This window comes from Tripterygium wilfordii, chromosome 18 (genome assembly GCF_013401445.1).
Source record: "Tripterygium wilfordii isolate XIE 37 chromosome 18, ASM1340144v1, whole genome shotgun sequence".
NCBI classification, from domain to species: domain Eukaryota; kingdom Viridiplantae; phylum Streptophyta; class Magnoliopsida; order Celastrales; family Celastraceae; genus Tripterygium; species Tripterygium wilfordii.
In genome coordinates this window covers 10,104,742-10,132,473 of record NC_052249.1, presented here as the reverse complement: position 1 = coordinate 10,132,473, position 27,732 = coordinate 10,104,742, and the positions used below count along the sequence as shown (strand labels likewise).

At 37.1% G+C, this 27,732-nt stretch overlaps 3 protein-coding genes and 1 pseudogene across 7 annotated transcripts; all 4 read right to left on the bottom strand.

Annotated features, from left to right (window-relative positions):
- Window positions 1-1,504: 1,504 nt before the first annotated feature.
- Window positions 1,505-13,869, bottom strand: LOC119983465 (annotated as a pseudogene).
- A 216-nt stretch (window positions 13,870-14,085) lies between these two features.
- LOC119983621 (60S acidic ribosomal protein P1-like) lies at window positions 14,086-15,601 on the bottom strand. 2 transcript variants are annotated; one of them, XM_038827311.1, is made up of 4 exons: window positions 15,490-15,601; window positions 15,116-15,192; window positions 14,455-14,667; window positions 14,086-14,356 (listed from the first exon to the last, which is right to left on the bottom strand). In XM_038827311.1, exons 2-4 carry the CDS (start codon window positions 15,182-15,184, stop codon window positions 14,303-14,305), a joined length of 336 nt encoding a protein of 111 aa, XP_038683239.1. In that variant the 5' UTR covers window positions 15,185-15,192; window positions 15,490-15,601; the 3' UTR covers window positions 14,086-14,302. The 2 variants fall into 2 exon arrangements, with proteins under 2 accessions (XP_038683239.1, XP_038683238.1); XM_038827310.1 differs by having other exon boundaries at window positions 15,116-15,188; window positions 15,490-15,553.
- Window positions 15,602-15,913: 312 nt separating this feature from the next.
- LOC119983619 (serine/arginine-rich splicing factor SR34A-like) lies at window positions 15,914-21,084 on the bottom strand. 4 transcript variants are annotated; one of them, XM_038827308.1, is made up of 13 exons: window positions 20,841-21,084; window positions 19,724-20,069; window positions 19,560-19,649; window positions 18,944-19,009; window positions 18,798-18,872; window positions 18,622-18,721; window positions 18,473-18,519; window positions 18,325-18,382; window positions 17,292-17,341; window positions 17,147-17,203; window positions 16,774-16,859; window positions 16,572-16,661; window positions 15,914-16,375 (listed from the first exon to the last, which is right to left on the bottom strand). In XM_038827308.1, exons 3-12 carry the CDS (start codon window positions 19,644-19,646, stop codon window positions 16,580-16,582), a joined length of 708 nt encoding a protein of 235 aa, XP_038683236.1. In that variant the 5' UTR covers window positions 19,647-19,649; window positions 19,724-20,069; window positions 20,841-21,084; the 3' UTR covers window positions 15,914-16,375; window positions 16,572-16,579. The 4 variants fall into 4 exon arrangements, with proteins under 4 accessions (XP_038683236.1, XP_038683235.1, XP_038683237.1 ...); XM_038827307.1 differs by having other exon boundaries at window positions 19,736-20,069; XM_038827309.1 differs by having other exon boundaries at window positions 19,752-20,069.
- A 1,638-nt stretch (window positions 21,085-22,722) lies between these two features.
- Window positions 22,723-25,885, bottom strand: LOC119983642 (RNA-binding protein 38). Its single transcript, XM_038827332.1, has 6 exons — window positions 24,694-25,885; window positions 24,450-24,585; window positions 24,016-24,142; window positions 23,853-23,889; window positions 23,523-23,775; window positions 22,723-23,435 (listed from the first exon to the last, which is right to left on the bottom strand). Exons 1-6 carry the CDS (start codon window positions 24,901-24,903, stop codon window positions 23,248-23,250), a joined length of 951 nt encoding a protein of 316 aa, XP_038683260.1. The 5' UTR covers window positions 24,904-25,885; the 3' UTR covers window positions 22,723-23,247.
- Between the last annotated feature and the right edge of the window lie 1,847 nt (window positions 25,886-27,732).

Below are 27,732 nucleotides of genomic sequence, written 5' to 3'. Positions count from 1 at the left end.
CAATGAGAATGATGAGGAGAGTCCTTTTGAGATGAGCAATCCACAAACTCTTAAAAAAAAATTGTTCCTATTGTAATTTCCAATCATGTGGTATGTGAGATACCTAGTTCACTATGAAAATTGAAGTAGGATCCTAAACATCCAACTTTTCGAATACTTCAGATAGATTAGGCTTAAAATTAGGAGTGAAGTCAGGAATTTATGTGAAGAAAACCTAAAGATTTATGGGGGTTCGTTGTCTCTAAAAAAATTATAGGAATATTTAATGAAAAATTACTCAATTTCTCATTGATTATAACAAAATAAAATCCACAAACACTTTACCTAAATGTTAAAACAATCAACCTCCTCCAAAACTTTCCTACGGATGCGGTACTCTTGCTCCTTGTTTCTTCTCTTGAATATCATCGTTTTGTTCATGTTTAATAGATAGGGATTGGCAGAGTAGATATATAGGGATACTAAATATTTTTGAGCTTGAATTAGGCTTCGGTTTGAGTTGGGTCTTTATAATCTCTGGGCTTGAGCTAGGCCTTTGGGACACTTTGGTATTATGATATACCTTGGATAGTTGTATTGGTTACCAAAAAATTGTATTCATATAAATACCTTAATATTATATATAAAAAAAATTTAGAAATTAGGGGGGCCCGGGCCTGTGGTTCCTATGTGGCTCGGCCACTGGTTAAAATGAGGATAAGAGATTTGGGTAGTTCGGGACCTGTAGTAACACATCTAACGCAAGACTTACGTTATTAATCTCAACCGTTTGATGAGGACGACACTTTTCATTTGAATTTTAAAATGTAAAACCTAATGAAAGAGAGAGTGATGCTAGACTTGAGTTCGTGTGACGAGTATTCATCAATCTCACTCTGTCTTGATTCCCAAATTTGCTGATTACAGAAAAAGTAGATGAACTTAATACTTTAATGTCCTTATTAATAAACTGATACCTTGATATTCTTTGTTCAAATTCAGTTTCAATAAACACCTAAACAACATATTTCACATATACTTCCAATAAAAAAAAAACAATCAACCACATATACTCTTGTCAATAATACACCAAACCAAACGAAACTTAAGCCCCTTTTTCTTTTCTTTTTTTCAAGAAACCCCCCAACATTCGAACCTTTGGTAGAGGCAAAATTCGTTCATCAACTCATTGGGTTTAGCATACGCTAAAAGAAGCTCTTACAACAATATGGAATTTATCATTTACAAAGTAATTGAAAACAGTTGTTCTGTACAAAAATTAAAGTGAAAGGTTAGGTGTCTGTAGAGGTCAAAAACTCAGCTGATATAGTTTATCTGCATATATTATTCATTAGCTATTGTACAAAGCCTGGTTAGAATTTGTAGTATTGTTAGCCTGTACAAGACACGATCACTTTCATTGTTTGCTTGCCTTCTCCTTACCTGTAAATTTTTTTTTTCTACGTGTTAAAAAACTTGACATTAGAAAATTTACAAGAAAGTTGAACCTGAGTAATTAAGGAACTCACCGAAGAGATGATCCTTTAACTTTCAACTCCTTGAGTTGTCTGTTTCTGTTGGGTTTTTCAACTTTTCCAAGACCACTGCTGCTTTCAGCACTGAAGTGATCTGTGCTTTTCTTTACCTTTTCATGGTACACAGCTGGAGGTGCAAGCCTCAGCTGAGGCACATTTTCAATTTGGAATAATCTCTGATCCTTCTGAAGATTAGTTAAGATGACAAACTGCAGCATTTAAGAACAAATTTCATTAACTATCAACAACTATAAATTGTAGGAAAAATCAGTAACAACATCAGTAGACAAGGTTTTACCCGTGACATCTGCTGGAGCCCAAATGAATTTTCCAATGAGTCATTTTCATGAGAGTTCAAAGCAGAGCCTCCTAGCACTTGTTGGGACCTTGATGGGGACGTATATACTAGAGCATTTTCATTGAGAGCAGAATTTTTTCTGGATCTCTGATCATTCTTCTTGGGCATACAAACAGGGCATCCAGATGGAAGGCCTCGACATGGGACATCATTTTCCAGAATTTGACATTGAAGATGAGTTGTATGTCCACAATTGAAAACTCGCACTTGAGGACTCGAAGAATTTTTCAAAAGGCAGCAATTACAAATACAACATAGTAGACTCTGTGGGGCATACCCATGAGAGGCCCCCTTCTTAAGTAAGCTCATGGTATAGAACGTGTCATCCTCTATCAAAGACTTGGCAGTATCCTGAAATAATGAAGAACCCAAATTATCTAGGGACGATCGGTTTAGCAAGAGTTAATATCAGATACAACTCAAGAGGCTATTTGGCCACTTGCAGTAATTGAAATTATCAATCTAAAGTATAATCAGAAATTCCATTATGAGCATTCACTAAATGCAAAGCACGTCAATGCATCAAATGACAGCAACACCACAAATACAAGCTAAGTCACTGACTTAAATGTTTATAAATTCAGAGTAATAAAAAACGTTCATAACTGCTAGAATAGTAGAATATTACTATATCTAACTAGGATGGATTCAAAAGTACAAGAAGAATACTAAAATTAAAGAATAAACCAAACGCACGACTAGAGCATGCATGCTCCTTAAAAAATAAGACTAAAGCATGCATGAAACTATTGAGAAAAGCATACCAGAATTCCCCGTTCAAAGCCGTACGTCCCAAGCATGCCCAGTATTGTAAGTTTAAAGTCACCGAATTCCTGGTTAGCGTTATCAGAAAGGACTTTAGACATGATAGTTGGAAGGCGAACACATCCCATCATTCCCTCAACAATCTCTTTGATGAATTGAGAGAATAATTTCTTCAAGACATGAGCAACCCCTTTGGATTTTTGGATTTTCCACTTGATAATGTGTGCCTCTTCATCCTTTACTGTGTCCAATGATTCAGCAACAATTCTCATATGATTTTCTCCTTTTGATTCCATTTCATCACCATGTGTATCCACCAAAGGCTCACAAAATCTGTACTAAAATTTTAAGGATAATTAGCGACAGAAACGTAAGAGTACAAGAAGTTAATTTTGACATCATAAAAAGTTAAACATGTACCTGGGAAAAAGGATCAAACTAGTTCCAAAGTATTTGACTCAAATGGCAACAGCTCTACTTGTGATGACAACCAGAACCCTAGTTACCATATGCTCTCTTTAACTAGTTCCCACTCATCCTTTTTGTGTTCTAGTAGGAGCTATTAAAAAGAGAGGACAACCAGAAAAGACTTGGATGGAACTGGTAAGGCAGGCATGAAAACTATAAGGTTAGTCAAGAGTGTAGCTTCACAGAGAAACAAAAAACGATGGAGAATCCACATAGTGGATTTCAATTTATTATGGCTTTGATGATTATCACCACTCTTCAGGTTAGGAAGAGAGTAAACGTATAATTAAGAGAGAGAGAGAGAGAGGGAGGGAAAGATTTCTAACTATTTGCCTGCAGCATTGGTCTACTAATTTATAAAGTAAAATAAATAACAAGTACAAGGACGCTGAAGTTGATGAACCTAGGCGTCACAAACAAACTCATTTGATGAATCAATAAAATGAGTAGACACTAACAATCATTCGTGAATCTATTGTGATAACAGGAGACGGTACATAAAAGTCTAACAATAATAACCTCCACTAACTGCAATAAGGATCAGCAGGCATCATATGGCAAAGAAAAATTCATCAATGATCAGTATTTAACTTACGAGTCAAGTAATGTGAACCAGAGTGTCTCTGACTCCTCAGGATCTAAACGAGGGGTGTTCTGCTGGCATAGTCTGATGCAGGCATGCAATATACTACGCACGACCTTCACCTGTACATGGAAGATCAAGAATTATAGATACAATCAAGCAATCTCAGATAGAGAAAGAGCAAAACCGTACTTTTGATTCCGAGGACCTGTACATACCTCATTTATCTTGGAAATAATGCTAAAACACTCCAAACTTGCAGGGTCACTTAAAGCCACGTTTGAAACAGCAGTCTTCACAGCAATACCAAGTTCCACAAATTTACCATTAAGGCTAGAAAGAATAAGTAAAAGAGCACTGCCAACATCACCAACTCTTTCTAGCAAAAATGCAGCAGCATCGATGATGCCATATTTCTGACAAAGGAGTAGACAGTGCTCCACCCGATAGCTATCAAAAGTCTCCAAGAATTGGAGAACTGAATCGCGTTCATACTGACATAATAGCTGCAAAAGCAATATGAATACATAAAAGGGCAGTGATAGAAGCGGTCTTTGATTGATCAATATCAGATTAATATGCACAAATATACACAAATTTGTACGACAGAACATCTAAAACTATTTATCTGATTTTAGCATTGATGTCAGGTATGAATTTGATTGAAACAGATGAAGTTAAAAAACATATGAATATGAAAATCAAGTAATGTCATAATCACTAAGACCATAAAGTGTGAGTGAGTTGACAGATAACATTTTAAAGGTGGATAAGAGAGGATGTAGAGTGAGGAACCCCCCAAAGGATTGCAATTAATGTTTATAATATACTCACCTCCAAGTAAAGCTCTATCACATCATCAGTTACGTGAATAGGATTATTGCATAGTAGCCTTGGAAAATCAGAGATTTTCTTCAAGTAAGCCTCAAATCCTTTGGACATATCCTTCACCCTTGTCCCATTGGAAACTTCCATATTATCAACTTTTCTGAGATCAGAAAAGTTCAACAGTCCAGACAAATGAACCTCAATCACTGTCTTTAAATAAAGGAAGAGGCTTTTTGGATGGGATCGAAGTTCAAAGAGAATCTGTGAACCTTCATTATGAAAATGATCAAGGACCAAGAAGAATGCACCCTCTCTGACAAGATCATAAAAGCATGGACAAGAAATATAAGTTCAGAAACAGGAACAGCTTGATGTTTAAGATTTGGGCCAAAACCATCATGACCATAAAATGGACTAATGAGATATAACCTGCTTAAACCAACTAGCTCTGGAATCCGAGAAATGATGACTGACTGAAAAGTTTCACATTCATTATCACTCAGCTGTAATAATGTATTGTTGATAAAGGAGAAGGCATGTATGGGTTCCTCCAAATCTTTCATATAGCTGTCCAAAGCAGCAAGGTACTCATGCCTGAGAGTATGAATTAATCCGCAAACCTAGAAACAATAACCATGTGAGCATATGTACAGACAAATATGACATCATAGATATACTTACCCGCACAATGTAATAACAAATTAGCAATAAAAGTACCTGGAAAAAGTTTGTTTTCTCGCATAGGTCCAACACACGAAAGGCATTCCAATCAGTCTCAGGCACAACTTTCAGAAGTGCAAGTACCTGCTTCTCTCTCCTTTTCGAAGTTATAATACTATGTCTTGAAGCAATTGGAAAAAAATTGTCTTCTGATGTCAAATACTCCAGAATCAGACCCAGCATACTGCTCGAGACATGAGCTCTGCTATATGCGACGTAGTATGCAATGAATTCAAACAGGCGACCAGCATCTTTCTTTGAAGGCCATACTTCCACTGATCCAGTATTATCAGTACTAGCATCTTCATCCTTTCGGGAGACATCCTTGTTAACTATATAAACCATAGCATCTATGGTATTCTGAATCAAGGAATTCTGCCACCGAACCGCCGTATCAGTGTTTTTCTCTTCCTCCACATTTGCATCCTCGTTATCAACAAAAGCACATCTCAAAACATCTAAAGTAGCTTCAGTATCCAACTCTAAGAGATGATACAGGTTCAGGTATGCTTCTCCAGAGAACAAGCTTGAAACTGCGAGCGAATTAGAGGTATCAGAATTTTCCAGTAAAAATTGCACAAGTTCTGTCCTGAGCGATTCTAAGCGTGTAGGAGAAAGAGTTCCTTGTCCTGCATACAAACAAATAAAAACAATGCTTCATTTTTCTTCTAACCAAGTAAAGTTAATTTTCACGTCAGTAATTTCTATAGAAGTTCAAGCAATGCGGTTCATGGGAAAAATAGATATATACCTGGTGGAAAAGCAAGACCAGTGAACCAGTACTTCAAATAAACAAGCATTCTGTACCTGTTTAAAGAACAACTAAACTGTCACACTTGAAGTGATAAATAAAACGTATGTAGTGTATCATAACATAATCTGACTGGGAAATTATACAGTTTCAGTAACATCACCAGATTCTTGATGTGAAAAAATTAGGGATAGTTTTAATGCAGTTCTACTTTTTTCCCCAGCAGTCTCAGAACAATTGCAGTTGCAAGAATCATCCCGTTTGATGTATCTATCATTCTAATTATCCATCTAAGACGGTCAGAGACGGTCTATTCTGTCTCATTAGTTCTCCATCACTATGAAAAATCATATCCAATTTCTTTCTAGATAAGATCATTACCAACTTGTATCAAGGCATGAGAATTATAGCTACATTATCTGCCCCAAAAAAAGTCTCAGTTTGGATCATCAATGTAAAGCTAACTCAGCATTTCAGTTCTAGTGTGCTCAGCTTACTGAAAAAAATCCATTAAAACTTCAACTAGGTGGAAGAAAACGAAAAGGACTAATCCCATTAATCGAAAAGCTCAAGTGCCATCAATGTAACTATAACAAACAAAAAATACAACAATATCAACGTGAAGATCATGTTGAACAAACTCTTTTCATTTATATGCACATGGGATAATGCCGAAGATTTAAAGAAGTCTAAATTTGATGGCAATAGTTTGTAAAAAGAATTATCCACATAAAAGCTTACATTGAGAAGAACTGCACTTGTACAAATAGACCACAAAATAAAGCCAAAAAACCACAAAGAAATCAATAGAACTGACTAAGATTTTCTTTAAGCGCAAAAAAAAGAGGAGAATAACAATATCTGTCACTTACTCCTGTTATTGGAGGGTCTGCAACACATTACAATGCTTTTAACCAAAAGAATTCAATCTTACAATTTTGGAAAGAGTGCCGATACTGCCGAACAATGGAGGGGAGATGAGATGGCACAAAACGTTTTAAAGTCAATGTGACTTGAACATGCCTATCCCTTGGCTCATGAAAGTTCGCTAAATGTTAGGTTCCTAAGATCATCGTACGTATTATGACGTATAAATATGTTTGGATTTTATGCAATGCTCTTAGTTATCTAATAAATAGAAATTATCCAGCACATATAATTTCCTCAAAAAAAACTAAAGTTTGAGGAAATTTTCGCACCATAGTAACATTTTGTTATAGCAATTGAATGAATGGATTGATACACAATCATATCATTATTAACATCACAAAATTTTCAGAACATAAGAAAACACAGTATCATAAATATTGTATGTGCGATTTATTAAAATACAGGTCGAACACATTGAATTAACATACCCAAGGGCAGTAGCACTTTCTCTTTGGCTACTTCTAAACACTACCATCAGCTCCTCCAAAGGTGTTCTGAAATCATCCAATCCTTTATTGAAAAGATACACAAGGGCACTGTACAACCCATGCTCTCGGCATAACCTAACAACCTACATAACAGCATTTGAAAGAATTTTCCAACATTCATGATGAGAAAATCATAGCAAAAAAACTGCAAATGAACATGACTAGTAATGACCTGATTGAAATCCAATGAAGAGATGTCCATGTGGAGGACACACTGTTCGACTCGCTGCAACCAGCCCTTGCTGCTATAATGTTCTACCAGTGCATGCATAATCTTTGGAGAAGATATTAACGAATAAATAAATAAGTACGTATAACTTAGCGCTGAGTAGAGCTAAATATCATTGCATTAAGCAATACCTCCGGAGGTAGAGATCCAAGCATATCCCTCAATATATATGGCTCCAAAAGCTCCAGAAACGTATCTAAGAACAAAAATAACCAAAAAAATTAAAGAATTGACAATGAGTACCATTAAGTTTCTATCTAAGAAGATAAGCTGCAAATGTAACAGAACACAATCAGACAATGAAGAATCATCAATCGAAGAACTTCAAATTTCACAAACTATAAATAGAAAAAAGGACAGGCAAACATGTGGCCTAGTGGTTAAGTTGCAGAGGTGAAACTTAGAGGTCGCATGTTCAAACCCCGGAAACAACCACTTCGCATATTATGCAGGTGGAAGGTTGCACACATCTTGCCTGTCTCCGACCTCCGCCCATTGCGAGAGCCTTGTGTAGGGGACTTGTTGTTAGGGGCAACAAGTAACTGGAAGGAAACTAAGTCAAAAGAAATTATATTAAATAATTCAACATGCCTCTCTTAGAATCATAAACTATTACTAGCTACGTGTGCTCTTATGGATATCTAAAGAGGATTTGCAATGGTGTTGAATTGCAAAGGTTTTTGAAGAAGAAAAATTCCAAATCTGAATATGGGAATGTTGAATTGCTTCAGTGCTAAGTACAATTATCAATGTGGTCCTACCACAATCCATTATGGAACATTAGAAATATCACGTGATCATAATGGGGATCATCATTCACTACAATTAAACAACAGGAGCATGCCTTACCATGTTGCATTATATACAAGAAGATAACAAGTAGAAAGGATAGTAGGATACATCATTTTTTCGGCACCAAAATATGTATGGATTTCTAGGAAAAGAATTTAAATTGAGATGAGGTGAAATAATACCTTTGTGCTGAACAGCCACAAACTTGGAGTAAATGTCATCAAAAAGGATGTCAGTCGGACACAAAATTCTACAGCCACACCACCAACACGAGTGTATTGCTCCTGTATTTCAGAGCGCATTGAGCTATTCCTAGCCTTTGAATCATCTTCTTCTTCTATTTCTTCAATTTGGTTGCAGAATGCCACTGAAATATAGGAGAAGACTTCATCTACATATGATTGTAGCAACTCTACCAGATACGAAATTATTGCTTCCTGCACATCAACTAAGGACCTAGGAAGGTCAATAACACCATGTGCTTGCCCGTCATAAAGTGTCATTGCCATATTTAAGGTTCCCATCCAGTCGCCTGCTCTTTGCAGAACCTGAATACGTTCCTTCCAGGGGAGAAGGCGAGAAACAATGAGATGCATTGGTCCTAGAACATATATAGAAGCACCTCTCACAGCTACACATTTGTGATAAGCCTTCTCGGGGTTTCCAAGAATATTGAAGAATTGAGTACAAGATCATCTCCGCCAGTTCCATCGATAGCAAAATTTGTTTGATGAATTATAGTGCCGTCTTTTGCAAACAGATAAAGTTGTCCTGTCAATGTCAAAACCACCAGCATCTGGACAAGGACAAATTCCTCAATTACCCACATACTTCACAAAGTGAAACAGAAAAAAAAAAGAAAAAAATCAGTGGAGGGGCAAGGAATTATTCCCAAGCTTAATTTAGAGAGGGCCTGTTTGGCTTTGATATCCAAAGGGGTTGTCTCGAAAAATAGGTTTTTCAGAGGTTGGGGGATCTATTTGGTTCTCCACGAAAAATAAATTCTTCGTGTTTTCTACAAACAGAAATATAGAAAACACATAAATGTTATCACATTCTGGTCCTCTAAGAATAATGGAAGTGATTTTGTTCTTAGTAAAAAACAGGTAAAGAAGCATAAACATGATTTTTTTTTTCTTTTATTGTTCTCAGAAAACTGGAACCAATTCTTAAAAACAGTTCACAAACATCCCTACCTGGTCATCTAACCAAGCCACACCTGTGGCTGGACTGTCAATGGACCATTTCCCATAAACTTTTAGCTCTGATTTGACCAACTTTGCAACCTGAACTTTGCGATCCCAAGCAAGTGCGAGGAATGAAACTCTCTCTGTGGCTTCCACAGAATTATTTTCTGCAATACATTCATAATTTAGGTAGTTGCCCATCGAAAAATTTAACCAACTCAATCAGTCCATACCATCTGAAGAGACATGTGATTGCAAAGTACATTTCCAGGCAGTATAAGGCATGGAACCCTCTCGTACCCCCTCTGGCTTGGAAAGATGTGCATAAACTTCCAAAGTTGGGCTGAGCCTCACCTGTAAGAAAAGCATGTTACTTGGCAGAATTCAGCAAGGATATATCTGCAAAGAATCAAGCAAGAACTCAGAAGACAGAAGCTGAGTAGAATTTGCACAATCATCTGAATGCATCATACCACCAAAGCAGTTTGATGGGTGACAAATACGACAACACCTTCGTCAATCGAAGTAGACCCTTCATTGAACAGTTTCCATCCGGCATCTCCACCAACTACACCTCCTATCATGCTGCCAATGCTGCTGGTTGACACTGTCGAATTTCCCACAGATGATGACAAAGCACCTCCAGAGCATTCATCAAAATGAAGGGGCGAAGCTGCTAATACTGTACCCCTTTTTTGTCCATCAAATAAACACTACTTAAAAAAAAGAAAAAGTTATCACCTCAGATAAGTAACAAAAACGTTCTTCAGAAATACATCGTTGATTTAAGATGAATAATTCCGTACCTGCGTTTTGATGGAGAACCTATTAAGCAGAGGAACTACTGAGCAAGCATGTAAGAGAACTAGACCCTTACAATCACCAGTAACTACCTTAAACTGGCGGGCAGCTTGAGAATCCTGACCTACAAATAGCGTATGTACAACTGGAGTGGTATGTCCTCCAGTAATGACCTTTGCCGCTGATCCCTTTTGCACATCCCAAGCATCAACATCTAGAATACATATAGCAAAATTCAGTAAGAGTTTAAGGTTTCTTAAATCTCTTGATAATCACAGTATGATCTATTTCATGGACAGTATGCAAAACATGTCCCAGGGGCAGAACGAACAAAGATAAAGATGACTGAAAATTGAGAGATCCTAAATAATTATCTTAATTACACAAAATAATTAAGAAAAAGATCCAAATGAATTGCAAAGGTAAACATGAAGAAAACTTTCAAACCGTCCACCATTCATTCTGCACCCTTGAGGTTTAGTTACTTTCTCCCAAACATAATGCTCCAAATCAAGAGAAGTCTAAATGCATATCACACTACAGCATTCATGTTTTGCTGAATCTCCAACTTCGGCAAACAAACGTTAGCTCCAACAGCTTTTTTCATAACCTACCCTCATAAAAGGAATAGAAATAATAGAGCCCACATCTCTTGTACGACCAAATAACAAAGGTTAACTGGATAAGATACCATCTTTTTCTTTGAGCAAGAATAACAGCTTTCGTTATGACCAGTTTAAGAATAATTGCTCTGTCATTCAACCATAATACAACACTAACTTACTACATTATTTTCACTTATAGTAAGAGAGCCCATATATCTCTGGTATTGATCTTAATTTTCAGCAGCAACTAAAAATAAAGAATTCTAGTATTGAGCAAGAGTTGTTACGAGTAGATGAATCCGAGTGACTGCCATGAAGTGTAAAACTAAAATGCACAGCTCAGTTACAACTTTCACAACCATCAAAACTTTTATGTTATCAATGTACGACAGAAAGGTTAAGTAGCTATGCAATATTTCTTTGTATTACCTTCAGAAACTTACCAATTGATTGTTTGCTAAAGCCATTTGCACATGCTTTTTGCTTGAAAAATAAAAGGAACATTTCGGAGATTGGGATAAGGCTATGTAGCTGTCATTACACTAAGGAACCAAAAATAGGGTGGCAATCATTTTCAGCCCTTCAGAGAATTGATATTAAATTTCATTTAGTATACTTGAGGTAATTCTTCCTCATAATTCAATTTTCAGATATACCCTCAATATAGTTTTTGTATCCATTCAAGTTTAAATGCAGGGAATAGGAAATAACAAGACGCAATCTAAAATGCTGGAGAAATGCATCAAAGAGAAACAAGTATAAGCAACCTGAACAAATCAACAACCTTAGTAGCATCCATGCTATCAGCATCATGAACAGAGTATCGACTGGGAAGAACAATGATGGTGCTCTTTGACATTCCCACTGCAATATAGTTGACATGCATGGCCAAGACTTGAGGGGAACCATGATCACGTCTAAATGCTGGCGATGAAATGGTCCGCGTAACAATATTGTTAGCATCAAATTCAAAATATCCCAAAGTAGTGGATCCCCTGCGGACACCCTCAAGCCTCATTGGTTGAGCAGCAGCACCCTCTTCCCAGTGCAAACGAGTGGAAGCCTGTCTCTTCTCTAATTCTTCAGCCAATTCAAGTGGCTTCATGGAAGACTGTGATGTCCGTTCCTCTCTTCTACTAGTCCTTTCACTCTCAAGTTGCTCAATTCTCTCTTTTACAAGATCTGGAATGTCACTAGTCAAACTGGCATGACCACCACCAACACCAATTTCATAATCTTTAAAGCTAGGAATGTCCTTCTCCATGTTCTCTTGTTCCATTGCCACCTCAGTCAATTCCTCCTCAACCTTTCCATTCATATCATTCTTGGGTAAATAATCATTTTTATCCAAAACCTTAAAAATTTCATCCCCTACTACTACATTCTCACCTGTTATTTCATGCAAATGCAAATTTGCAGAGTTATCATCCAAATTCCCGTCAATTTTAGGTGAAGAAAAGCCATTCTGTGGCTCAACTTGTGAGTCAATGACTGAAGTACTTGTACTGAGAAAATCTTTATCTACATATACGTCAACACTGTCTCGTATGTTATCCAATTCTCCTCCTTTCCTCCAAAATTCACCATTAATATCTCCTACAGCAGATTCATCATCTTGTTGTGCCAATTTATCGCCGGAGCCATTACTCATTACAGTAACCACAACGGAGTCCTCACTGGAATAATTTGACACAATCTCTCGATCGTCACCATCAACCTTTTGCACAAGCCCACTACCAGACCTCCTGGACTTGATCGCAGCCGCGTGGGGGGTCGGCACTGACAGCGAGGCTGCCACTGCTGCCGCCAGTGCGGCGCCTGGCTTCGTGTTTGCCCTTACCCCGCCGAATAGGGACGGCAAATTTCGCGAAGACGAAAGAAGTCTCCGAATTGGATCACCTAACAACTCCCCGCGACTCAACAGCGCAGACGAACTAGGCCTTCTCGAATACTCGAGGTTATCGACAGACGATTGAGCGGGTCTTAGCGATTCTGTTGAAGATACAGAAGCAGCGTCGTTTTGTGCGTGATGGAGATCTGATGACCGGGAAAGGTGAATGGACGGTGGGGATGGGGGAGAGGTAGAGGAATCGGACTCGTTCAGTATTTCATCGATGGTGCGGTAAGGGAATGAGATGGACTCTTCATCGGAGAGTGAGTCGAGAAAAGAGTCAAGGTCGAGCTCCATGGGGAGTTTGGTGTGGGAGAGCTTCTTGGTCATTGTTCTAGTTGCAGCTCGTTTTCGCGATGAGATCGTTGTCAATTCATGGAGTTGTATGTCGCGATTCCTACCCGTGGAGATAGTTGATTTCAGTTTGGCTCACTCGAAGGCTCGAAGCTCGCAAACGGAGAACACCGGCAACAGTTGCCCCTTCCGACGCGGTTTTGCTCTGATCATTCTAATGCAAAAATATTTTGTGCTTTTTGTTTGATGACATCGAGGCGTTGGTTGCGCATTTAGGTAAATCAGATCAACGGGCACACAGTATTACTTGTTCTTCGTTTTGTTTCCTACAGTTTTTCCTCTGGATTTTCTCCAGCTACGATATGGCAAAAGGCAGAGACAACACAGCATTTTAACATGCCATTTGCAGTCGACTTTCTGGGTGCGTAGTTTATCCCCACCACAATGGTCACCAATTATCTTCTGGGGCTAAATTAACCTTAAGATTCATCAGACAACTGAAAACGTATTCTGTACAAAGCAAGTAAAAATTCAATCTTCCATGATCCCAAGCATAATCATACCAAAATAATTGCCATTAAATGCATAATCTAAGATCAACCAAGGGTATCAGAAGCAAATACAGAGTAACCACATCCATCTTAACAATCACAAGCCTAAACATTCTCGCACCATAATCTTATTAATTCTATACGGCTTTGAATGGTCAGTCGAAATATTTAAAAAATCCCATGCATAGGAGTGGTTAACTCGTAACAGTCCATTGATCTAAAACCTTGCAAAACCAGAAGCATCTTATACCAACATCAAACAAAACTATGCCAAGCCAACAAAATCTTGCGATTGCAACGAAACAGATCATCTTCGGAGACCACACAACCAATTCAAAGTTTCAAACCATAATTACTATTTAAAAAAAACTTCAACGGCACCTGAAATACATATGTATCAGGTAGCAATCCACATTGTGCAAAAACATGTCATAACCTTTAGTTCACGAATGCTAATATCAAGTCACTTAACAACTACCAAAAAGATGTGATGGGAAACTACTAAAGTAAAGAGACGTCGGACCAAAGTAAAATGAAATGAGATCCTCTAATCGAACAGGCTGAATCCCATATCATCATCACTCTCCTCCGCAGGTTCCTCCTACAACATTACAGAACCAAGAAACCATTTAGACATTTCAGAACATTAAAATCTTAATTTCACCTTTCAACATTCAACAAGGCAACGGAACTCGTTACCTTCTTCTTCTCCTCAGCAGCAGGAGCTGCAGCAGCTGGAGCACCACCAGCGGCAGGTGTGGCAGCTGCAACTGCCACTGCACCACCACCAGCTCCTACATTCATAATGAGATCCTCCAGGTTGCACTTCTCAGCAAGCTTTGCAAACAAACTTGGCCAATATGATTCAACATTCACACCAGCAGCTTTAACCAATGTTGAGATCTTCTCAGCCTATGCATGAATAATTAAGGAGAGAAACATGTGTCCAGAAACACAAAAATATGAATACAAGAAAAACTCTTCACATCCAAGACAATGGCTAACTTTGATAAATTTCTTAACATATTCATAAAATATTATCACTCAAAAGAAATATCAATATATGATGCAGAAATCTCCTTCAAATCTTGTGTTTACTTTCTGTACGTGCACAAGAATATGTTCACAATTCATACATGCTTATACAAAGTTATAAACTAAATATAAAATAATCAGCAAAAACAGAAAACTCTGGAAACAGAGAGCTAGCACATTATACTTCAATTCAGAAAATAACTATAAACATAACAACAAGGATTGCAAAGACTTGAATATAACCAGATGTATATATGAAGATGTGTTCAACATAACTAAGAACCATAAATGAAAATCAAGTGTATACGGCCTAAGAGAAGGATACAGTGATAGGAATGCGATCATCAAAGAGTATGAGAGCGGCATAAGTGCAAGCGGCCTCCGAAGTTGACATCGTTCTAACTACATCACAAAAATAAGCAAATACGAAATAAACAAAAAAAAAAGGTTAAGATCTCTTAAACGAATTGGATCATTCACAGAATTAACAAAACAAAACCACAAAATCTAACGGAATGGATTTCAATATCTAAAGACAGCGATGCCTGATTCGTAAAGTATATGAGAGGAAATTATACACTACAATTAAGAACAAAACTAGCGAAAGACGTCAACTATTCATACGAAGAGTGAATGACAAAATCAACGATTCTCGAAGAAACAAGAGACGAAACAGCGAAGGAAGATCTTCATTCTCACCTCGGGAGTAGATGCTGAAGAGTACCCAGCCGCTCTGCTAAAGGCAATTCTAGGGTTTCAGACTTGCGAGGGATGCGAGTCAGAGGTTTTAAAAGAAGTTTCCAATGGGCTCCGTTTATTTTAGAGGCCCATTTCGAAATGCCAGCCCATAAGTCATAACCCGCCTACACGAGTTAAGCCGCTGTTAATTACATACATGTGATTGTAATAAAAAATTTCGGCTTTCATGGCATTTTTGGGGGTTCTATTCACCAAGTAAGAGGCTTCTTTGTTTTAAATGAATGAAAAGAAAATAAAAAAGGGAATTACATAGGCTCATTCCCTGATGCTTATTTCATTCCTTGATGCTTATTTCATTTTTGAAATTCATAGAACAAACTTCCATAAGAAAATAAAGAATTTTCACCATGCCAAAGTTTGTGGCTTTACCAACATGGTTCCAATAAGGGAACCCATTGACCATTATCTTCTCCAATCTGAGTTTTGCTCACGTCTCAAATGAATTCAAGGACATACTCGGAAGAAATTCTGACTGCCAGTCGAAATGGTTTGTGGATTCCGAACAACTACAATGGCTGAACCTATATGACCATAGATTACAACGAGAAGAAAGTTTCATATAAGCAAGCATGTACTCGACGGCAACTTCACCAAAATGATAGTCTACGGCTCACCGAAATGAGATTAAGAACATAATAACAAACAATGCTCTCAAGTGCCATCGATTTTATCAGTGTCGAAAACATAGTAGCTTCAAGTTTCAATTGGGTCTGCTCAACAGCATTTTACCCGAGTGAAGTCCACTGCTTCTAAGAAAATCTTCTACAGATGTTGAGAATTTAGCTAAGAATATGAAGGTGAGATGCTAAACATTGCCTCAGTAAACCTGTAAAAGATATAAAACTGAAATTAGAACATTGATGGGAAGCAAGCATCTCGTCGGCATATTTGACAACAAAATTGTGATGTCACTTCAAATTCGATACTGCATAATTTTTAAAAAAGCAAAGAAATGAGCATTGATAATGAACACGTATAATCCATAGTACACTTTGTCAAAGTCCAAATTGAACTCCAAATACCTGGATGCTCAGGCAGGCGATAATGACCTAGATCTTGATGCAGATCTAGATTTAAGACTAGATTTGGATAAACCCCGTTCCACGGATTTGCTGCACCAAGAAGCAACTTCAGCTTCAGAAAATTGCAAGTAACAACAACAATGATAACAATAATGACAAAGATGAAAATGCAAGGAGGATCCAGCATGATAAAGAGCTATACCTCCGCTTCCTTCTTGGACTCCTGCTATGACTTCTACTGCGACTCCTACTATGACCCCCATGCGGACTGCCTTCATAACGCTTCACCTGCCAAATATAGAAGGAACATAAACTATGGACCACCCACAAATATATCAATTATTTGCTACATGGCAAGAGATTTGTGCTTTATGGCACAATCCTTAATTATTAACCAAAAAAACAAATACCCTCAGAAAAATCCAACCAAAGGCAACTTGGAAACAAATAATAAAGAATTCATTCTAATTTCAATTGTCCTCGAGTCTTCAACTAATAATCATAAAACCGAATAATCAAAACAGAAGTTGAGTTAAAATCAGTATGGCTTTTCAACGTAACAGCAAAAAAAATACCCGAATATAAGCCCTTGTAAAAGGATTCCGAAATTCAGTGTCATCTAGTTTCCGAATCTGTGCCAGTAGCCAAAGTAAAGAAATTAGTAGGAAGAAAAAACCACAAATACATCGAAATCATTAAGGAAGTTTATCATGAACTTACAGCATACTTCATGTCATCATAGTTGGTGTAATCAACAATTCCAGTTGCTCCTGAAAACAGTATGACATTTAAATAAACATGAAAAACGAAACCACATACACCAAAAATAAAAACCAAAAATGATGACAATAACAAGTTTTAATTTAGAATATTTGGAGAAAGTTACACTAGTCCTTTATCCCAAACTGCTTAAAGTCTACCAAAGGAATTTGAAATGCCATATAAGATAACACTCTCCACTAATACTTTCGTCTTGTGATCTAAGTTTGGGAAAATAGGATTACGATAAAGTTTCATTGGAAAAAGTCAGGTCTTTTCTGTTCAAAACCCATAAACATAAAAGAAAAAAGAAATCTCAGGTCTTTTAGAAAACAAGAATAGGGAGACATTTTGGTTGAATTACCCCAGAAATCAAAAGTCAGAGACAGACTGATGTTGTTATAAATACTGACATGAGATGAGGTACTCACGATATAACATCCAAGGATACTGGAAAGCATAACACAGCAATTAATAATTCATGACTACTGGAACGAAGTCTGGCAGCCTAATTTACAGATGGCAGAAAGATATGCGAGAGGAAGAGCTCCAACTGACGTAAACCAAAATTTGGCCATTTTGGAGGAAATACCCACCAGTTATCAACAGGAACATACAAGCTTTTTAGATGATTTGTTTATGCTCTATAATTGCCTAAGAAACAAACATTAAGAAGTATCTAAATTTAGAAATTGGACAACTATCCACTTCATATAACGCCAAAATTACAAGTCATCATAAAATTGAAACATTAGGTCCTCGAATGACCTGCAAAAGTTAATGTATGCTAAAAGCTATCCTGTTTCAACATAAGTTTCAGGCAAAGAATAGAAAAGCTTATTTGAGGATAATAAGAACCTACAAATATGTTTGGCACAATCTTTCTAAACTCTATGCATTACTTGACAATAATGCAAAAAATCGTACACGAGTGCAAAAAGAAAAATTTTCAATCTAAATTGCCTGATGCTCTTAAGTTTTTTAGAGGTCATACCATCACCATCACGGGAAACTTCAGCAAAACACACATCACCCGCCTTGCGCATGTGATCCTGAAATAAAATCATTTATGGTAGGGAAATAGAGAAATAAATCTGAATAGCTAGAGCCTGAAACTAAGATTGATTTGGCAATCCTCCTACCTTTAAATCTTGCCAGGAAGCAGAAGGAGGCAGCCCACGCACAACAACTGTACATAGAATAAAAAATGCATAAGTAAAACGTAAAAGGAAAGCAAGCCTAACTGGCAGAACAATTAAAAAGACAGCAAATTTACAAAAATGTGACGCACCTCTAAATTCAGAACGATGTGAAGCACCAAATCGTCCACCACCACCCCCACCCTGGCGTGACAATGATGATTTTCCCCTACCACCATGGGCAAGCTCAACCTAAGCCAAGTGAGAGGCAGCATATTAAAAAGACATAAGTTTCCGGAAAGCTGTAACTTGGTTAAAGGATAATTACCCTAATACGACATCCATCAAAGTCATAGCCATCTCGACCCCTGATTGCATCTTCCGCATCCAAAGGATCCTCAAACTGGAATCAACAAAATTATGTAAACAATAGGAGAAGAACAGATGTTTCACGTAAACATGTCCAGTACATACCTCTATAAAACAATAGCCAGGTGATCGAGGCGGAAGCCTCAACTCAATATCCAAAATCCGGCCATACTGCAGGCAGATATTAGATTATGTATCTTGTAATCCTTAAAATTTGTCATTCTAGTAAATGAAACTTTAAGACAAACAATGCTGTGTAGAAAAATAGTTGCAGTAGAAACTACAGGCATAACCCAAAGACTAGTTTCAACACATCCATTCAAAGAACTTCATTACTCTACCAGGTCCATTCAAAAAAATCCAGGGAGGAACATGAAATATGGCTCCTACCACAACGTATTTTTTTTTTTTTCAATTACAAGGGTAGGGGGTGAGGGAGACTCGAACTCAAGATCTCTATGAGATAGCATACACATGAGTGACATTTAATCTACTCGTGGTTCTCAACCACAACATACTATTTGAAAGATGATAATCTGAAAGCTCCAAAAAACATAAGGCTAAGTTGAGGAATGACATAAAATAAAACAAATAATTAAAATATTAAGTTAACTTCTTTTTTCTTTTTTCTTTTTGGTAAATCTCTGTTGTACTGATCAGATTTTGTGCATGAGAAGTGCCAGAAAAATATTGCAACAATTTGAGTAAGTAAAATCCATACCTTGTAGAAGAGATCTTCAATTTCCCACTCTTTGATATCCAGTGGCAAGTTACCAACATATATCATTCGAGATGAACGACCAGCCATTTCCTGATATCAGAATTACATTTTGGTAAGTGAGATTCACTGCAGACTGCAAAGGGAAAATAAATTATGATATTGACATTCTCCAATACTTCGAAATTCACTTTCCCTTTGTTGAAACTTAATTGTCCAATGTCATCAACACATGAAGGCTATAAAAGAATAACCAATCCTATGGAGTAAACCAAGAGTAGTCCTCAAACGGATGCTCCACAGGCTTCATCTCCAAGATGCTCAAGTGCTATACCAAATTGATTTAAAAATATGAACTCTCTATCCTCCTGATATTTGCAGAGGTAATGAATTTCTGAAAAGTGACCATAAACTTCAATTACAAATAACACCCAAATCCAAACCGATTTGTTCCTCTCCATTTCTACACCCCCTATGTTTCCAAAAGCTCCTACCTGTCCAAGCGCCTTTCATCTATCATAAAGAAATGATATATGTCATGACATACATTAAGATTTACAAGAGATGACAAATACACAAAAGAATTCACTTTCTCAGCTAATGACAATAGGCCTGGGAATTATAAAATGATTGAATTTCTTATTCTCTTTTTCTTTATTTTATCAGGAAACAGGACTAATACTGCTTTTTGAAAAGTAACTCGCTTAAAATTCCAATTGTAGCTTACAAGTCGAAGTGCAAACACTATAAGGCGTGATTAAAAGATATAGGAAATGGATAGCAGCAACACAATTCCATTCTGAACCCATGGTCCCAAATCATGAATGTTTCATCGGTTGGCAAGCCTTCATTTCGTATTGCATCTACAATATCATAGACAAACAAACAATCTGAAGGCGCAAGAACCAGCTACCATGTGATAAACAAGAATCCCATTTTCACCAATAATCCTATCACTGGTCAAACTAATATGACTATCAAATCAATAGCTCCGTCGTTCTATCCAAGAACACATTGCTTCCTCCCGTAATATTGAAGACCTATGAAGTCCTGCTGGAGCATTAGTAAAGAACTCCCAAGCAACGCAAAACAGGACAAAACATTATAGACATTGATATATATTTCATTGGCAGGCATATGCCCTGTCAGAACATTGCATTAAGAAACAAGGCATACGAGACACCGACAATTGATTAGAATCCCTTATTCTTTGTCCTCGTAAATAGGTGAAATTGAGAAACCCTAGAAAAAGAGGGAAAAGAAAACAAGTAGGCGATAGATTACCAAACTCTGAGGACCAGAGATTGCCAATAGCAAATATACGCGCTTCCTCCCGGAGTGCGGTGTTCGTCGACTCTCCGATGATCTGATAATGATTACGAGACTAGGGCAGGGACCTGTTTGGAAGACAGGAGGGGAGACTGGGAGTTGGGGACCTGACGAGCGGCTCTAACTCGATTCAAATTATTGGCTGTAATTAGTTGAGTCAATTCCATCGAATCTTCCCATTCAATACATAATTGTATTGGATTTGACAATACCATGCTCCATCATGTAATGGTGTAGATTTGATGAAATTATGAATAATTCCAACCAATCTTTTTAACAAATTATTAGACCACGAACCGCAACTTTGACCCTTTTTTGCTTCATGGAACTAAAGGACCAATTTTCCTTTCATTGTTGCATTATTGTCTTATTGAATGAATGTTTTTAATAACCAATGAGTTACCAAAGTGATTTGATTGGCAATCGATTGAATTAGATAATCGGTTGAGTTAGAGTTACGAGAATGGTTTGATTGACAATCGATTGATTTAGACATTGATTGAGTTAGACGTATGACGATTGAGTTAGGCATATGTGTATTCAAAATTACCGATTTACAACAAGAAGAAAGATGTTGCTACAAGCAAGAAAAAAGGTAAAAAGGTTGCGTAGCGAACGGAGTTGCATTGAGTGGCCTATTTTGTTTGGAGTCTCTGCATACCTCTTATTTTTGTTGTTTCTTTTTAATGTTTAACGAGTTTTGATTGGTTGTGTGTTCTAGATAACATAAAACACATCCCTTCATATTGTTGCCCTACATTTTCTATTCTAATGTGAAATATATTTCTAAACGGAATTTTAAAAAAAATGTTTTTAATATTAACATAGGCCTTCTCGTTTCTTTAATTGTCTACAGATATACAATAAAATATGAACTTTTCTATACAATCAAATTGATCAACCAATTTTATTTTAAAAGTGATCATCTTCAAAAGAAAAAAATTTGTTAATAATTTAACGAGAAAATTACTCGTATTGTTGAAAATCTCAACCCTACTCATCTCTTCCAACCACATTACAGGCTCACAGCTCCATACTACCTGGCAATGGAGCAAAGGCCTTTTATAAGTATACAGCAAGTGTCACCAGAAGGACAATATGACTCAATCATCATCTCTTCCAGCATATGACTTGCCTCAAGAAATCTACAGTCTTAACACAAACCCTCTGCTAAAATTCTATAAGCAACACATCCCACTCGCCTAGCTCTCTCCCTTAAGTACCAAAGCCTTTGATTACAGTATTATTATACAGTCTAACTGTTGAAGCACAACTTTGCTTTTGGGTTACAAGTATAACCCAGCACCAGAGAAAATCGATTGCCGAATAAGCTTCTTTGCACAATTGAATCAAGCCTTCGTGTGTGAAGCACAACTTCTGGGTACCTGATTTGTTTGGGCCCAAATGACTACATATTGGCTTATTGCCTAGTGTATATTGATTTGGGATTTTGCTTATTGATTTGTTGGGGACAAGTAGAAATGGGGTACGTATTGGGTTTACCGTACCCGAACCATACCCACTGTATCTTTTCCTAAAAAAGGCATAGAAACGTACCCTTGCCGTACCCAGAAGTTGAAATTCAAAAGGAAAAAGTTGCACCACCCCCATTGACCACCATGTTTGTGAGATCCCCTTGGATACCAAAGTAACCAAACACATGATCACACAAAAAGATGAAAATTTTAAAAGAAGTAAAAGAATTCCTAACTGAAAGCGATTGATGAAAGGCAAAAGCTATGATTATCTGTGAAAGAGAGAAGAAATAAGAAGAGGGAAACAAGGACTGAGACAGAAGTCTCTATTCCAACTAATCCTATACCTCAACATGCTATCATTCATTAACAATTAATGAACTAACAGAAGCAAAACAAAAGTTACAATGTTAATGTGTGAGCTGTCCGAGCCCACCATTTCAATAAATCTGGGTTCAAAGATACAAAATCAATCTTTTGAACCCACTAAGGCTGATATAAACAGAGGACTTTATGTCATCGGATGCTCTGTGCAACGACGACATGGTCATCAAATAGTTAGTCTTTGAGGTGGAATCCAAAGCCAATATTTGGTTTCCACCTTATGCCAATTACATGAAAATGAAATGAATGTGATGATTCTATCTTCTAATGCTTAGAAAATTAAAGACTCCCTATTTTCCTAAACAAACATATATTGTTGATCATGACCGAAGAATGAATTAAAGGACTACTTGTGCGCGAGTTGTTGGATATTCTTTCTCTTCCTGTGCCAGCTGATCAGTAAAAACTTAATGAATGTCTTCTTATTCTCCTTTTTTGGTTTGTTCACGCCTTTCTTGCTTTACGATCTTGTTAGCCTTGTAATTCCATGTATTTCCCAGTAACTATTTGGCTGACGAGTTCTGCTCAGAAGCGGTTCCTGATGATGCCTGCTGTGAAGTAGTAGCTGCCCCAGCTCCAATTACTCCGGTGGTTGTCATTGTTGGTGGTGTACTTGTCGTCGATATTGTTGTTGATGTGGTTGTGGCACCTGTTATTGTTGAAGTGGTTGTGGCACCTGTTATATTTAATCCTGTATTCAAGTTCAACCATAACATTAAATAAAATTGGGCTTAATTAGTGTAGAAGAAACATGTATATATATAGATAGATTTATCACCTGTACCAGTAGTAGTCATTGCCAATGAAGGAGGGAGTGATAGAATACCAGTACTAGAGCCTGCATAGTGTTGAGGCAAATAAGGGTACTGAACCATTTGAGGATATTGAACCCCAAAACCATGAGCTTGACTACTTTGTGCATATTGGGCATATATTGGGTAAAAATTGTGGAACATCCCAGGTGCAGCCCCTGATGTCCCCGCTGTATTGTAAGGTGAGAATTGTTGACCACCATAGACATTGTAATAATTCTGCAACAAAACAATCAAAATTAATTCAACAATGCATACAAATTTTGCTCTACACAAACATACTAGGAAATACAAACCAATGGATACAAGGGGTCTTGTGTATATCCAGAATACCTGTGAAACAAATCATATCAGAATATGCTGGTGTCATGTGTATCAAGCTTAATTAGTCCTACATATGATGTTTTTGATTACCCATAAGAGGGCTTAATTAATCCTACATATGATTGTTTTGCTCACCCATAAGCGGAGTAAGGAAATGTGTATTGACCAGAAGGTTGATGATGATGAACAAGTGTTGATGATGAGCCATGAAAAGCCGGTGGAGCTACCAATCCAGCTGGGGCTGATCTAAACCGTCCTGGGCCTGAAGTTTTCATATTTATGATCTGAAGTAAATACTTCCACGCCTTCCAAGCTTAATTAAATCCAAACTATCAATTTGATATCACATTGACGATGGGTATGGTTATAATGAGGTTTTGATGTACAAAATGATCAAAATGAAAGTGGGTTCAAAATTGGAGGGCGAATCATTGATGCCCAGTTCCACATTCTCTAACACAAATTTTTTTTAAAAAGTCTGGTTTTTGAGACAAATAGCGATATTGTAACAACAATTTTGCAAGAAATGCAAGGAAAATGAGGGAGAGAAAGATAATAGAGAGACTAACCATGTTGAGGATTAGTTGATGAACGTGTTTTCTGGGCACCAAGAGATGCAAGATTGCAGTTAGCTCTCCTTCCATCAATAACAGGAGATGGGTTTTGGCATGCCCGCATAGCAGACTCGGAATCCTTAAATGTAACCTGATAAATCACCCAAAATAAAAAGAAAAAAAAAAAAGAACATCAAAACATCAATGGAAGAAGGCCATGAATTAGAAAAAAATAATGATCAATCAGGGCAAGACTTACAAAGCCATAACCTTTGGATCTCCCTGTGTTCTTATCTGTAATAACAACAGCTTCAAGGATCTCCCCAAACTGTTCGAAATAACGCCTCATGGTGTCTCTCTGAGTTTCCCAAGCCAAACCACCAACAAAGATTTTGGTAAAAGTTGTATCATTGTAGTGACCACCTGGGTTGTTGCCTACCACCATCTGGAATTGCCTCTGTTGAGACATACTTCACAAAGGGTTTCAAAAAGTCCCAAAACAAATTAAAGAAAACAGAAAGAAAGCAGAGAGAACCCAGAACCAAACCAGGATTCCCGGAAGCCAAATATAGAAGGGGAAAGGCAAAGAAAAAGGGTAGTGAGAGCCGTTTGTTCTGTTTGATGATCAAATCATTCAAAACAAATAGTAGTCTCTTTTTCTTGGCACACACTCGTGCGCTTGCGTCTGTGTTTGTTTTGTTCTTCTACTTCTTGTTCGTGTACTCCTAGTTGATTTTTCGAAAGCTATAATAACAGCCGCTTTTTCACAATCAAAACTTCTCAGATTCCTCAAGAAGGATACCCCTAACAAGAAAATCATTACTGTTGAAGGTGGAAAGAGAATGAGAAGAGGAAGAAAAAGAAACCCAGAAGAAAATGTACAAATATAAATCTTTAAACGACATTAACGAATAGAGAGGGGGGACAAAAAAGCTGCCAGTGGACACCCACAACCACAATGGTGTTGTTGGCAAAGGATATCCAATGAAATATCAGGGACCAGAGACCCAACCTTTTTCGCTGTATTACCACTTACTTTCTCCCTCTAGTTCTGACTCTCTGTATTATCCATATACTATACATATGCGTCGAGTGGGTCTGCTTCGCTGTATTCTTTTTTTATGACATGGGACTTGTATTTTATTTTTCTTCATGAGCACAAAGGGTAAATTTCATGGGCCATGCGATAATGAAGAGTCTCTCCTAACAAATTTTGCTGCGAGTTGCTTTGCTGTATTCAACCTTGCATGACTGTTTTTTGGGTCTGAGAAAAATTTTGAGATGCCTTGACTACCCTCTCTGTGTTTGTGCCTGCTTGGGTCCGTTCAACACATGCTCGCTGCTGTTGCAGGCTTGCAGCAGAGCTAACCGAAAAGCGACAGCTAATGAGGAGGTTATGTGTGTTTGGTGGGCCAAAAAAGTCAAAACACTCTGCCAAATCCTTCAAGTGACATGGTTTTTAAGAAAAATCTTCCCTCTCACATGTATGAGACTTTTTCTCACATGTAAGATGATTAAGAAAAACAAAGGCATGCGATGTATCCATGAGAACCGATAAAATCCAAAACATACAATAATAGCATGGATGTGTTTGAATGAACAGGGGCCAGCCTCTCTGTGTTGCAAAACAATGCTTTGAAACACCACCTAACAAAAATACTAAAACAAGTGTCTGCATTGACAATAAATCAATGGCTTAAATTCCCCCACTAAATATAGTCCACTGCCTTAATTAGCTTTCCCAATTTGACAAAATGGGTCCCTCTTATTCATGGTTTTCCACTACATTTTATCTGAACCCAGCTGTGAATCAATACTCAATGCAACCATAAAATGAATGTCACATGTTAATAGTAGTGTCCGCGTTAAAGTAGTTCCAGGGATAATTTTATGTATTAGGCCAAAACCTACTAATGTAAAGATTTAGAGGTTTTAATTATACACGGCTTTGATTTGAACTTCCTAGCAGGGAGGTTCGGTTCTCGAAAATGATAAATAGTTCAGCAATTGAGTTGGACGTAAAGAATTCAAGTGAATTCGTGAGTTTAAGATGTTCAACAAGATACACATAAAATCTTGTACGTATAACGTAACAGTTGGGATAACTTGTATATCATATGTTAGGATCCGTGAATTGGACGCACAAAATCCAATATTAAACGCTGAGATTCGTATCATTACTTAAAAAATAATATGACAAAACAATATATTGCAATTTGAGATTGATGGAATAAGAAAAGTGCGTGATAAGCGGCGACGATAATGGTCAAAATAGGATCGGCAGACTAGTAATTAGATCTAATTAAACGACACTTCTGCAACCGAATCATGACTGTCTCTCAAACGGGTCTTCCCTTTGGACTGTTCAATGTTTAACGGATCGGTCAAACCCCCGTCTGTCATCACGTGGTTTTCTTTTTAAAAATATTTCTCTAACCACCCCCTTTTGTCGGCTCTGTTGGCAGCTTCGTTGGCTGGAATTACAATTGTTGCTGCAATTGAAAATCTTAAAAATCAATCTCTTCCTAAAAAGGAAATGAAAATGACCGTAGATCCCAATCTCATTTGTTTAATTAAGGAAATAATCAATTTTTTATATATATAAGCTGACAAAAAATATATATATATATATATATATCACGGACTCTATCCAACTATGCTAAAGCTACATACCCTACGCTTCTCTAAATACGGATTAATTTATAATTTATTTAGACCCTTTAAGTATCGACCAATTAAATAACAGTATTTTAGGTTTCTTATTTATTTATTTATTATTTTCTATGATAAGCATTGATAATTTTCCAAAGCGAAAAGGGCCAACAAAAATATAAATTAAAATTTTTAACAAATGTTATATATAAATCATATAACATACAAATCATACCGATTATATATATATATATAAGTTCTTGATTTTGTCTCTATACCAACATTAACGTCAATAATCACTATCAAGCTGAAGGCAATGAACATCATTGGTAACGTCACCCCCACATCTTTAGTTTTTGTATTAATTTATGTATTTATCCAATTAAAATAAAATTGTCAAAGTTTGATACATATTTTCTCTTAAACAGGAACCAAGAGCCTGTCATAAAGAGGCAATGATTGAATTAGTTGGAGTCCATGTGTACCCTTGATGCGGTGCAAACATGAGCGGATTTATGAGTTAAGCATAGGAGGTATAGTATATGATTCACATTCAGTTAGGTTATGGTCGAGTGATTTTTTTTTGGAGCAAATCATATGAATTCGGAAAATTTTGAGTTAAATTTTTACTAAGACCAATACTTTT